Source organism: Podarcis vaucheri (assembly GCF_965113315.1).
Source record: "Podarcis vaucheri genome assembly, chromosome: 4".
NCBI lineage: Eukaryota > Metazoa > Chordata > Lepidosauria > Squamata > Lacertidae > Podarcis > Podarcis vaucheri.
The window spans coordinates 27,086,198-27,100,031 of NC_138762.1; the positions used below are offsets into that span (position 1 = coordinate 27,086,198).

At 40.6% G+C, this 13,834-nt stretch overlaps 1 protein-coding gene across 3 annotated transcripts in view; it reads left to right on the forward strand.

Moving 5' to 3' along the window:
- NUP58 (nucleoporin 58) overlaps positions 1-12,795 on the forward strand; it is a 38,646-nt gene extending 25,851 nt beyond the window's left edge. For 2 of the 3 annotated variants that reach the window (XM_082220285.1, XM_082220284.1), the window contains exons 14-19: positions 1,963-2,061; positions 4,085-4,180; positions 10,242-10,331; positions 10,473-10,559; positions 10,691-10,771; positions 12,626-12,795. In XM_082220285.1, the coding sequence (XP_082076411.1) occupies positions 1,963-2,061; positions 4,085-4,180; positions 10,242-10,331; positions 10,473-10,559; positions 10,691-10,771; positions 12,626-12,705 (533 nt within the window). In that variant the 3' untranslated portion in view covers positions 12,706-12,795. Of the gene's footprint in view, positions 1-1,962; positions 2,062-4,084; positions 4,181-6,222; positions 8,458-10,241; positions 10,332-10,472; positions 10,560-10,690; positions 10,772-12,625 lie in introns of those variants that run through there. The other variant, XM_082220286.1, reaches the window with a different exon arrangement.
- The last annotated feature ends 1,039 nt before the right edge of the window (positions 12,796-13,834 follow it).

A 13,834-nucleotide genomic window follows, 5' to 3' on the forward strand; every position in this document is an offset into this window, starting at 1 on the left:
CTTGGGGGACTTTGGTGTCATCAAACTGTTTAAAGGTCTTCCACCAATGGTGCCTCCCAGGATGGAAAACTGAGACACTTCCTTTAAAAGAGAACACTGGACACTTTTTTTGTTAGAAGCCTAACTTACTTTGGATTGGAATTTTTTAAAGGAGCTGCTAGGTAGAGAGTATATCAATTTGTTTACATCTAGTTTTTATCTGTCAATGCAATGCTTGTTCTTTGAAAAGAATAAAACGTTAGATCCTGGCTAAATTAGTTGAACTTGGTTCCCACTGAAATTGGTGGGATAAATTAGTCAAGACTTTCCTTACTTCCTACTCCTTTCAGTAGAAATTATGTCCAACTGGCTTGGTCTGGATCTGACCCAAAATCTTTAGTTAGTGTATAGTGCATACTTGGAATACAGAAAGAACCTCAACTTGCCAAATAAGTGCTAAGTACTAATTGCAAGTTCACAACTCTAGTTGCCCTTTACAGCATAATTCTACCTTGAATATAACAACCTCATTTTTGCATTGGATCGCCTAAGGTCTGGAGATGTTCCTTTCAAAAGATGCAATGCAGAACAGTGCCTTCTGCTTGATATTTGGCTATCTGTTTAATTAGCAGTTGTGAGAACTTGAACCTCAAGTGTTTGTATATTTACAAGGCCAGAAGGGGACCATGAACACTGTCTGATTTGTACAATGCAGCCTAAAAATTGTCACCAACTATTTTATTTTATTTTCAAATGGCAGTCATGGTAGATGAATGTACTGTAATGCAATAACGAGGCAGAAGAACTTGACAAATTTTAATTGGGAAGATCAATATCCAAAAAGGAAAATTGAGAACCCCTAGAATCCTGAGTACCTTTTGATAATTAAAAAAAAAACTTGCTGGTGATCATATTGCCAGTTGTCCTTTACTAGCATGCATTAGAGTCATTGCAGGAATACACAAATATGAAGACGCAGGCACAGTATTTGAACTTGTCAAATCCTTCAAGTTTAACTAATGCACTGTTTGCTGTGCTTAAGGGTAGGAATGCTGACTGTACTGTGAAAACTCTTAAGTAGCTTTTTATAAGTTATGAAATTAACCTCCAGATATTTTGTTATAACTTATTTATAATGAGGGGCTAGTACATAGTTCCCTCCCCACCCCACCCCGCACAGGACAATGGGTTAAAAATATCCATTTAATCTTGGCATATAAGCATGGATTTTGGCAGTGTGCATATGTAGGGAAACCACTGTCTCTAATCTTCTAAATGATGTTAGAAATTTCTGAATCTGAAATCTTGAATGTATTGGTTAAGGTACACATCTGTGCCTTTTCTGTAAATGTTTATTTAAGCAGGCAAAATGGTTGTAAATGTAGCAAAGTTCTAACAACTCAGTAACTATCATTTTTTTGTGTGAACCAGTTTTAATTGTCATGTTTTGACTTGCTCTAAAATGATCAATAAATTTAATAAAACAAAGTCATTGTCTTGTGTTTTATCAACTTGTTTCACTTTGTTTTTGGTGGGTTGGGTTTTTTTTTTAAGAACTTGGATAAAATACTCAAATGAGTATTTAATATCAGACATTTATAACGTGGTAATTTTAACCATGTTCCTATAAAACTTGATTTTTAAAGAATCACTTCTAGCTGCTTGTAGGATATTCAGATATAATCCCAGCAAGGAGCAGAAATTCTAACTTACATGCTGAGTTGTCATAATATCATGGTTTCATGCTGTGGCGTAATATGCTAGGCTTACCAGTAGTTTCATCTTGTATTGCATTTCGTATCTTAAGAAATTACTGATTCGGATGCTAAGATAGTTTGGGGAGGAATTATTATGAAAGTCTGGGTGCTTCAGAAAGCGTTTGTTAAGCTGTGATTATTTACTCTCTTTAATGGAAGGGTTTACATCATGGATCTCTGTTGCGAAAGAGTAAGGCAAGTTTTGTTTTCATTTTTTTTACACCAGGGCCACAGCCGTCTCTGGGAGTTAGTTTTGGAACGCCATTCGGTTCAGGTATTGGCACTGGCTTGCAATCAAGTGGCTTAGGGTCTTCAAGCCTTGGAGGTACACTTTAACTTTTTCTAATGTTTCACTGAATTACTACTATACAGCACTTCCTGAATTGAACTAGGCAGCACACGTCACCCGTAGAACTAAATTCTTAAATGTCTTATGCTAAATAAGCAAGATCAAGCCCCGCAATCCACATGAATTCATACAAAAGCACCACCAGCCTCTGGTTCTGTACTCTCAACTTTCCATTTTGGATTAGAAAGCCTATTGCAATTGTAAGCACCCATTGAGAGAGTGGGACAAATCTACCTTTCTAGTCCTTATTTCCCTATTCTCAGCCAAGATGATTCATTTGCGTTGTCATCTCCATCATGCACCCTTCCACTTAATCTGCCCTGATCTCTATGCTCATTTGGGCATAGATTTTGATAGTGTGAGATTACCAAGACTTTATCCTTCTTAGAATACATCAAGGCATCTCATCTAAACCACTTCTATTTAAACAGACATTTTGTGGGATAGAGATGACTGGTTGCCTAAATGTATATTTAGGCTTCTGTTCTTTTGTGTTTGCACATAGCTATGCTTCTATTATTTGACATGTGCCTTGATCGTAGGGAATAGGATGCATTTGGAACCTAAATTAGTGCACGGTTCACAAAAATATAATTTCACTGTTGTCGGTACCAGCTTTTTGGCCTATTCTGTTTATATGTTTTAGGATCTATTCTGGGAATTGGCTGGTACAGCACACACTTCATCCCCTGTTGCTGATACGCACGGAGATGTGTTCCATTTTCCATTATGCCTGAGCAACCATGAGGTTGATAGATCTCTGCGGATACTTTAGAATAGTCACAGCAAAACTCCATGTCAAGCATGTGTTGCTAAACTGGTGCATTGGCAAATTTCCCTTGAAGAAATGACCCCTTTGCCATCTCCTGGTCTTTAAAGTCTGCACATATTCTGTGCGTGTAAATGCTAGTTATTGTGTGAGTGTGTACAGGAAATCCGTGGAGAAAAGGAGAATAAACCTAAAGCTGTCAGAAACGCAACAAGAAGCACTGGTGAAGATACCCCACCATATAAAGTAGCTGAGATTAGCTGCAAGAATAGAATAGGAAACCGAGAGGTGCAAAAAGCATTGTTAAAGGATATCAAATCTTTTTAAACTTGCATGAGCTGCAGCGTACTACTTTGCCATTTGTGTTAGGTTTCGGTCATGATTCTCCCTTCACCTCCCGTTTCCAGAAATGGAGGTGTAAGCGCAGCTCTCTGTAGTTTCTGAGTATACATATTCCTGTTGCTCAGTAAACTACCAGCCCTATGTGGTGGGAGCAAGTGGAGTGTGAAACCGGCCTTCCTGAAGATTCTTGCCAGGTTATTGCTATTTCCAGCAATGGGAGATGCTCCACCCATTTATTGCCCTAAGTGGAAGTGTGGGAGTTGAGATGCAAGACTTCCTTTCCAGCCATGTTTGGGGAAGAAGGTGGGCGTTTTATTGCCTTCTTAGTGAGAAGGCTGATGATATCTTATGCATGCTTGCTTGAAAGCAGGTCTGCTGAAATCATAGCAGTATTTTATTTTCTTACAAGTAAATTTTATAAGTGGGGGTAAAACCCTTGTCTCCCAAAGCAGAACATTGGAGGGAATCTTACTTGTTATTTACTCAACCTTGGGTTTGACAAGAATGCCAAACTACCTTCTGTGTCTGTCCCCAAATGTCTAGTCAAACACACGGCCTTCTGCAAACACATCCAGGGTTGACAAAGTTGGTCCTTTAACTTAATCAGCTGAACCTACTATGCATCTCGTTTCCCTAACTTCCCTAATCTATTAAGAGCAATTGTAGCATGTATGTCTGCCTGCAGACTTTTCTATTTAATCAGACTTAATAACAAAGTCTCGTGCAGATAAATCCCTTTTTTAACCTTCCCATGGCAGTTCAATAACAATAGCTCCAATGCTGCAGAGTATATGTTGAAGAGACATTGTGGAAGGCCAATTCTTGAAAGCAATCTAGCCCTGTGTGTATCTTAACGTGTGTTCCCTGTCTTCACTATTGTTCCACTAGGGTTTGGAAGTAGCTCTGCTTTTGGAAGCAGTGGCACGGGTGCACCATCTTTTGGATTTGGAGCTACAAATAAGCCTTCAGGAAGCCTTAGTGCAGGTTTGTTCTGTTCTGAGTGTTAAGGTATTATAAGTTATCAATACCTAACGCATGGCATCCACCTTAGTCATTGCATTCAAATCTTCTGTTTGTGGAAATTATAGTTTTCAGAATGGTATTGGAAGCTCCCATTTGAAGAAGGATAATTTAGTAGATTAGAAAAGTGTTTTTCATTTCCTTCTCGCAAGCTCAGTAGTGCGAATCCATAGGCCCTTCCAAGGGAACTTTGGGCTTGCTTTTCTCAAATACTGTCTCCCTCAATGCTGCATAGCAAATCTTTCGAAAATGAAGAAAACGGCATTGTAGGGTATGATACGATAGATTTGCTACTTAAAAGGAAGAAGTCATTTCAGCAGCTTTATAGAGACATGGTGATGAGCTAGCTATAGATGCAGCCATACCTTTCGCTGGAATGCAATTTTGCATACTAGCTTGTTTCAAAAGCACCAGTTTCTGCCACCTCATTTATTGCTAGCTAATCTAAACCAGTTATTTCTCTGAACCACTTGCACACCTCTCACTGAAGCATTGGCAATTGTTTTATGCCTCTTAATTGTAGTTAGGCAGTAACTTTGTAAGTTTACTTTTGAGAAAAGCAAATCCATATCTCTTCTGGGTGCATGTGACTAGCTGTATGATGGTTCATATTCTAGCCTTTGTCCATTAAAAGGACTCGAAGTATCTGCTGCACTTTTGGGGTTAAAAGAAAGAGTTGTACCTAATACGTTTCCCAAACTGGGTACCCCTCAGGGTGGATAAGGTCAGGTTTTTGGATTATGTAGTCTTTATGTACAAACTACTTAAATACAAAAGTAGCCCTATTGGAATATGCTTCAGAACTTAACTGCACCTGCAGAATCAACTACCCTCACTATAGACTCTTCCTCCCCGCCCCACTGAATGTAGATCTGATGTTTAATCAAAACACCTTTCCTTGAAGTTATTGTAAGCTAATTGGCTATCACCATCAACTCATGGTTGCAATGTTAATTGGATTTCCAGCTTAATTATTAACTTCCTTGGATGGGTTTAATGTTAGGGTGGAATAGAAAACGCTTAACAACTATTGACAATATGTGGAAGGAACTTTTTCTCATCAGGTAGCTTCATAAACTTGCTCCTCACTTCATGTTATTGATTTATTTACCGTTAGAATATTTCTAATCCGTCCTTCATTTAAAAGCTTTCCAGGGTGGTGTGCAGAAGGGTGAATAAAATTAATTTTCATGACATGCAAATAGAATTTCAAGCCAACCAATAAATGTAACAAAGTAAAACAAAGCTAAAAACAGAATACCACACAATTCGAAAAACCATTTAAAATGCCCTAGGCAAATGGGAAAGGCTTCACTGAAAACCAGGTAATATCAGTGCCAGATGTTCTAGAGTGGCACTCTGACAACCTCCTTTGTTAAAGCATAACATACCTCTGCTAAAGATGGTACTATCCAGATTTAGTGTTTCTCTTAAGTATCTTAGTTTTTCAGGACATGCCAGGTCCTGTTTTCTGGACTCATCGGAAAGGAAGAGAGCTTCTCTTCATGGCAGAAGGGTTCTAATGTGCTGCTTCATTTAACAGCTGGTTCTCTCTAGAAGCAGCACATAAGGCCTCAGGTTTCTTAGTCCCAGTTACTGGGATAAGAAGAGCTTCTGTTTTTTGTTTTTCTAAATTGAGCTGTTGCCATTCCTTTTCTGTTGTCTGGTCAGATATTTTTGTATATGCGGGTGATCCCAGTGTCTGGCTCAGGGGCACAATATGTAATTGGCTCTGCCCCCTGAGCTGCCCATTTCCATTTGGCATGCCCCCCCCCACCTGGCTCCAGCTGGTGTACCTGTCAGTTCTAGTGAAGAAAAGAAAAAAGTACATCCCATAAGCCCTGGCGTCTGTCCATGCCTGGTTTAAAGAACCAGAACTTGCTTATGACCTGCCTGAAATTTATTCCACAGCTTCAGTACAGTAGACTGTCCCTAGCTGCCTTGGCTAGGAGACTGATGTGATCACAGAGTCTCTCACGTTCAAATATTTTCCCCTCCTCTACAAGGCTTTGGCAGTTCGAGCACATCTGGGTTTAACTTCAGCAATCCTGGCATCACGGCATCTGCTGGCCTGACTTTTGGGGTGTCCAACCCAGCTTCTGCAAGTTTTGGCACAGGAGGACAGCTTCTCCAGCTGAAGAAACCCCCAGCTGGGAACAAGAGGGGGAAAAGATAAATGTGAAAAGGGGGGTGGGAGGGCTAGGGTCAGAGAAAAGGGACAACTCATTGGCCTAAGTCATCCTGGGGGGAAATCTATTTTTTTAAGCTGATATATAGTAGGTGCTCTGTGTCCTTGGAGATTTATAACATTTTGCTACTTCTTCCCATTCTGGATTATAAAACGTAATTGTAACAAACAGCTATTTTTTGGGTGACTCAGAACTCACGTAAGAATCCTTTTTTGTGGGTGGGGGATCATAGTTTTTAGATATGCACTTCATTATTAAGAAACTGTGTAAAACCATCTATTTAACCTAAGATTAGTAACAGGATATTTTTGTTAATATGCTTTAAACCATATAGAGAGATGCATATTTGGTTTCCTTGTACAGGTAAAGTATATTCTAGTACAAATGCTTGAGTCCATGTCTTCTGTTTCTTGATATGGCCTTTTAAAAAACATCAGGGTGGTTTTGTGAATATGTGTGTAAATATATACAGTATAAACGCACACTCGGATATGTATATGGGTACATACCATGCATTTCAGACCTTGTCTTGTAAGACAGAACGTTTTCAAGTTTGTGTTTTGGGTTCTTTCTCCCCTCCCATGTTGTGGCAGCATATTGGAAAACCAGCTGTAACATTTACTAGTGCATGTGAGACATTGTGGGCTGTTTTGTCTGTTTTCCATTTCTGTTTTGTTTTCCATTCAGTGCTTTAAATGAACTGGATGTTCAATGTAAACGTTCTCAGACCGGTTTGGTTCTCAGCTGTGACAGTGTGTCTTTGCTGTACAGTTGCTCAACTGCAGCCACGCGAACTGCAGGTAGATTTTTGGAGAGCTGATGACCGATTAGTGCATTCTGAAACGGCCTTAGTTTTCACAAACAGCTCACACAAGCGGTGTGGTCTCGCGAGAAGAATACATGGGAGTGATACCGCAGATGCTTTCCAAAGGATGCTTTGAAGATGCAGAAATGTCTGCCCATAAAAATCAGTGTGCTGCTCTCCCATGTTGGGCTGTTCACATGAGCAGGTCATGTGCACAAGTGGTTTGCATAAGATGGGGATGTTTTGGAACGGATGGGTCCACTTAAACTTAGGGCTCACTTCCATCCTAGAGCAGACAGTCTCTGCTTCTCTCGTCATTCTGCATGAATTGATGCTTAGGCATGGTAAGAGGCTACGAAGGGTCAATCACGGCAGGACACTTGAGAGTAAACTACAATATTTGACACAATTACAGTAGTAATAGCCTTGCATTAGTTGAGCTGTATCTCCAGCTCAGTGAATGTTTTAAAACAGAAACAACAGGAACATTTATTGCCTTAAATGAGGGACTACAGTCATAGTCCTTGAACTGTGTTGCCAGCACAGACCCCATTCACTTCACTGGGGCTTGTGCTAGGCCATCTCTTTTGAGGGCCGGGCTGTAAATTAGCCCATCATATCATTGCTCTGTGTGTGTGTGTGTGTGCGCGTGTGTGTGTTTGTGTACAGAATTTTTGTGAGGTCTAGCCTTTTTACACAAAGAATATTTTGTATATAACTCCAAGCAGATATTCGTAGTTCTCATCTAGGCACCTTTAAAAACAAAAAGATAAGTCGTGCACATATGTATTCTCTGGTTTTGAAGTTGGTTGCTTTCAGGCATTACTATTTTTGCAAGTTCTGCCAGCGTTTTTTGTCTTCGTTGGACAGCAAGTCATCTGGCAAATGTGTGAGTCCTGAGTGTGATGCATTCAGAAGTAAGGGGAATAGCTTACTTAACACAAGTCTTTTCACCTTTATATATGAAGTATGGGCCGTTTTTCTTTTGGAAGGAGGAAGAAATTAAACTTGACGGAATTAAGGAAAACTTAAAAACAAATTTCAGGCCACAGTTCTGTTTTGAATTTGTATTTGGGCTCCAGCAAAAAAGATGTGCAAACTTGGATGTATGTTAACTGCTTTTTACAATATTAAAATGTTAAAATTTCTTTGTATATAATTTGTGAACCTATTTTTTTAACTGTGTTGTCTTTGTCCATATGTGCATCTTTTCTGTTCTACAAATAATAAAACGGATTGAAGTGTGATGTGTCAATAATACTTGCATTTATTTCTGGATGGTGTTTTCATTCCTCCTGGGCTGTGATCCCCCACACATGATATTGTACTCAGTGGAATATCAGTGGTACTGATTCAAACAATATGTTTTCTGTTACATAAGAACAACCCTGAATGTTTCCCAATATGCATTTGTATGGCCAGTGTAACATATGAACCAATCCAATCCCTGGATTTAACCAACAGCAATTCCTTTCAGTTCAATTATTTTCTATACTACCCTTCTGAGGATCATGGAGCGGTTCACAGTATTAAAAACACAAAATACATAACAGTAACAAAAACAATACACGCATCCCCAACAGTTTAAAAGGCCATAGATTGTTTAATTCGCCAAAGGCATGGTTATAAAGTTTTTGTGTGGCTCCTAAAGGCATATAATGCAGATGCCAGCCGAACCTCCCTGGGGAGAGCATTCCACAGATGGGGAGCCACTGCAGAAAAGTCCCTGTTCTTGTGTTGGTGTCCTCCCAACCTCTCATGGGGGAGTCACATGAAGAAGGACCTCAGGTGATAAACACAGAGTCTGGGTATGTTCATATGAGGAGAGGCAGTCCTTGAGGTATTGTGGTCCTGAGCCTTTAAAAGGCTTTATAAGCCTCGATCACAATGGACAGAAAAATGCACTATTGTAATACTTGGAGTTGCTGGTGTCCTTTGTCCATTATATTCACATCCACAGTTGTGTTGCTGAAAAACAGTGGAACTGAGTGTGGAGAAAACACCCTGAGTCCTCCCTGCACTTAGGAACATTTTACTGATTTGGCACTTGGGTTGGATAGATCCCAATTCAGCATTTAAATATTTTAAAATTTTGACAAACTCAGTACAATTCTATGCTTCATGTTCCTTTTTTTTTTTTTTAATTACAGTATAGGGTTGGTATCAGGGATCTGTTAGTTTCTAAGGCATCTCACACCATACCTTACAACCTTTATTTTTTGTCTTCAGTTCAAAACCTGGATAGATGAATTAAAATACTGAATGATCCGTATCATTTGTTGTTTCAACCACTGGCCATTACAAAAGATCATGAAAAAGTTATACAGTGGTGCCCCGCAAGACGAATGCCTCACAAGACGGAAAACTCACTAGACGAAAGAGTTTTCCATTTGGAGATGCTTCGCAAAACGAATTTCCTATGGGCTTGCTTCGCAAGACGACAATGTCTTGCGAGTTCCTGCTGGTTTTTTTTCCTCCCCCCCTTTTTCTAAGCCGCTAAGCCGCTTATCAGCTGATCCGATCAGCAGATAAGCCGCTAAAAGCCGCTAATAGCGCTAATCCGCTAATCCGTCAATGGGCTTGCTTCGCAAGACGAGAAAACCGCTAGACGAAGAGAATCACAGAACGGATTCTTTTCGTCTTGCGAGGCACCACTGTACTTGATATTGGACGTTTGGTAACTTTAATACCTTGGGTGATAGCTAATTTTAGTCATGAAGTGGAATCCTTATTTGCAGTCTATATACACACAGCTACTTCCCCCCTGAAATGGTTTACAACATCTCTGGATAAGGAAATGCAATGTCTGTGTACTATTTCTATGTAGTTTGTGCAGGAATTCCATATGGATTGTGTGCTTCAATGGGATACGCACTGAACATATTCTCAACAAAGAATACACTAGCCCTTTCCCCAGGGCTCTTTGTTGTTGTTTTTCTGAGACACAGCTACTCCTCATGAAATTGTTATAATTTGTATCTGGATTAGTAAATCAAATGTTTGACTTTTTGTTTCTGTGGTGCTTATGTAGGATTGCCCAGTGGTTCAAGTCCAGCTCCTAGTGCATCACCTGTTGCAATGGGAAATATACCAAAGATATTTACAACGGATTATGCATCAGGTAAATTTTGCAACCTTAACGTTGCCGCAGGGATCTTTGTTTTTGCTGCAGCACCAAGCAACTCTGCATGGAATTGTTTCAATTTGGTATCAGGATAAGAAAAACAGGTGTTTGACTTTTATTTCTATGGTGCTTATGCAGGGGTTTCGAGTTCACCAGGTCTGACTCCTACTGCATCGTGCACTTCAGTAGGATTTTCACCGAACCCATTCACGATGAATACGCTAGGTAAATTTGTTAGTCTGTAAGGTGCTGCAACGGTTTGGTTTTTTTGCTGTAGCACAAACACCCCCACCCCACCCATAGAAATTGTTTACAATCAGATGTTTGTGTTCTATTTCTGTGTGGCACTTATGCAGGAATTCCAGGCCCAGCACCCAGTGGATCATGTACTTCAATAGGATCTGCACCAAACATACACTTAATGAAGAATGTGCCAGGTTAGATAATTTCTATGACATTTATGCTCTGGTTCTTATATGCTTTTCAGCTCAGAGGTAGCTGGTGCAGGAGGGCATTTACTCTGAATGGGTTTCCACTGTACAAAGTGTTTTACAGGTCTCGTGTGACTTTCCCCAGAGATAAGGAGATAGATGTCAGATTACAAAATATTAGCTTGCTGAAATCTGCTTGGCAAGCTGTGTAGATAACTGGGGTTTGAGGAACCTCTGGGCCTGCACTCATATCAGCCCCAGCAACTATGGCCAGTGGTGAGCAATGAGGGGAGTTGTAATTCAACAACATCTGGAGGGCTAAATGCTCTCTGCACCTGAGATAACTTTTCTCTAGGTCTTTCCTAGCTAAAGACAAATCTTACCCTACCTGAAGACATGCATTGTCCAGCAATAGTGGACCATAGTCCACTGGTACAGAATATGCTTTGTTTTCCCTCCCACCCAAAAGAGAAAAGTTTGGGCTCAATTCTTGCAACTCCAGCTAAAAGATTTGAGGTGGGATTATTCCCCCACCCCCAAACTTGCTGTCTGAGTCTTTGATCACGGAGGAAAGCACTGGATTATACGGAATCATACATTTTTTAGAGTGGAAAGGAACTCTGAGGTCCCCCCCCCAAAAAAAAACCCCTCTGATCATTATATCCACCTTGCAACCTTCCTTAGCTATCTAATGAAGGAGAATTCACCATCTTCTGAGGCAATCCGTCAAACAGCTCTTACGGTTATGACTGTCCCCAAGATTCTCTTACTTGCAATTTCCAATGGTTAAGAACATGTTTCACCACAGGAGGCAAAATGGGCTGTTTACATGCCTTAATCCTGCCACACATTATCATTACCACTAGGTGGCAATAAGTGCCTAGTAGTCCAGTCCCCCGCCCCACTCCAATATCAGTGGAAAGACTTAGGACCTCCTTGCTTTTCTGAACTTATGCTACTACTACCAAAGATTTTCTACCCACCATGCAGAACTCCACACTCGGCTCCAATTCAGCAGGCACCTTCTGCTTTTAAGTGAAAATAAATACATTAGGAGTTCCGGCCACAGAATTCCCATACAATATAGGAAGCTGCCTTAATACTGAGTCAGACCATCTATCTCAATATCGTCTGCACTGACACCTGTTCTGCCCTATATATATGTAAAGCAGTATTTAAACAGTCATGACTTCCCCAAAAGAATCCTGGGACATGTAGTTTGTTAAGGCCGCTGAGAGTTGTTAATAGACCCTTATTCCAAGACTAATTTAACAATCAATCCCTCTCCACAGAGAACTCTGGAAATTGTAGCTTCGTGAGGAGAATGTGGGTCTTTCTAACAACTCTCAAAGAAGAGTTGCTATTGTTTTGTTTTCTGTTTATTTGTGCTTTTACCTTGTCTTGTGAATCACCTTGAGAACTTTGGATGAAAGGTGGTATATAAATTTAATAAATAATGACAAATAATGCGTTCCGGCCTTTCTGGCCCTCAGGACTCTCACCAGGCCACGCCATTCACTGGTCCTGCTTCACCCCTTCCTTGAGTGTTTTTGCTTGGCTGAAATGTGTTATTGCCCTCTGATAATGCCTCTTTATTGCCCTAATGGAGGGTACAGAGGTGTGTCGTGTGTGTGTGTGTGTGTGTGTGTGTGTGTGTGTGTGTGTGTAGAAGCTGGCCTGCTGTAAAAAAAAGGGGGAAAAGATGAGATTTACATGAATTGCTCCTCCCACCTTTGTCTCTAGCCACACCCACCACTGGCATGTGATTCCTGGAAGTTTGCTTTTGGAAGGGAAGGTGGCCTAATGCATGAAAATTATTCTCGATCTCCTGGCCTAAATTGTTTTTTCTCTTTACCTCAGGCATCATTAAGCGGCGTTCACCCATAGAGCTTAGCACCATCCTAGAAAATGGGGAGGTTACACCAACGAAATTAAACTAAGATGCATAGAATTCATCTCCTGGGCAAGAAATGGCCAGTCTCTCCCCCCTCCCCCCTTGCCTTGATCCTAATACAGCACTGATACCAAGACCAGACTTTGTACCTGTCATTTTTTCTCAAGAGTTATTACAATGGTGACCTAGGCTTCTTGATCTGTGATTACATCCCTAGCAAAGCTTAAAATGAAGGTAGGGTTGCCAATAACTTCTTGGCATGTTCCTGTGCCTTTAACAGCAGCTGGTTCTGCAGCAATTGATATCTCTGTGTTTATGGGAAGCTTTGCCTGTTAATTCCTGCATCTCAATAAGCTGTTAAAAGCATAGCTACAGAGGCAGTTTGAAAAGCTGGCAGTCCAGAACAAAGTCACATGTTGAGCATTTATGTGCAGGCTGTCTCCTAGGAAAGCAAGGATACAGTTATTTGCCTTATCCTGAAAACCCAGAGCAACCGGGTTGCTTTGTGGTAGAACTGCAAGCATTCTCAGAATAACATGGTTGCCTGGACCCACTTTCTAACTCAAGGCCAGCTGAGGTAGCTTTTCTTGGTGTGTGAATTGACCGTTTCACATAACAAATATTTTCCATCAATGAGTTTTATTTTTTCCACATTCCAGGCAAGTAGGGCGGGGGGACCTTGGGCCAAATGTGGCCCTCCGAGAATCTTTATCTGGCTCTCAGGACTCTCCCCAGGTGCCACCCTTCCACAGCTACACCTTCCTCCAGTGTTTTTGCCTGACAGGAATGTATCTTTGATTCTTGCTTGCCTGGATATAGGCTAGGGAGAGTTGTGTGAGTGGGTGGCCTACTATCCAGAGGTAAATTTTGCATTCGTTGCTCCACCCACTTTTGCCTTTGGCCTTGTTAACCACTATCATGTGACCTCTGGAAGGTTGGACTGAAAAAAGTTCCCCAACTCTGACATACACCCGTAATTCATTATTATAAATGTATGAAGATATGTAATTAATCATGTTCTGCACAATGCATCCATAGTTACACCTTCTTTTTTATGTTGGTTCCAGTGCAATAATAATGGCATACAACTTTTCCTTAAAATTGTATCCTTTCCTCCTGTAATTGTATTTCATAATCTTGATAAACACATGACAAATATCCATGCTACTGCTGGA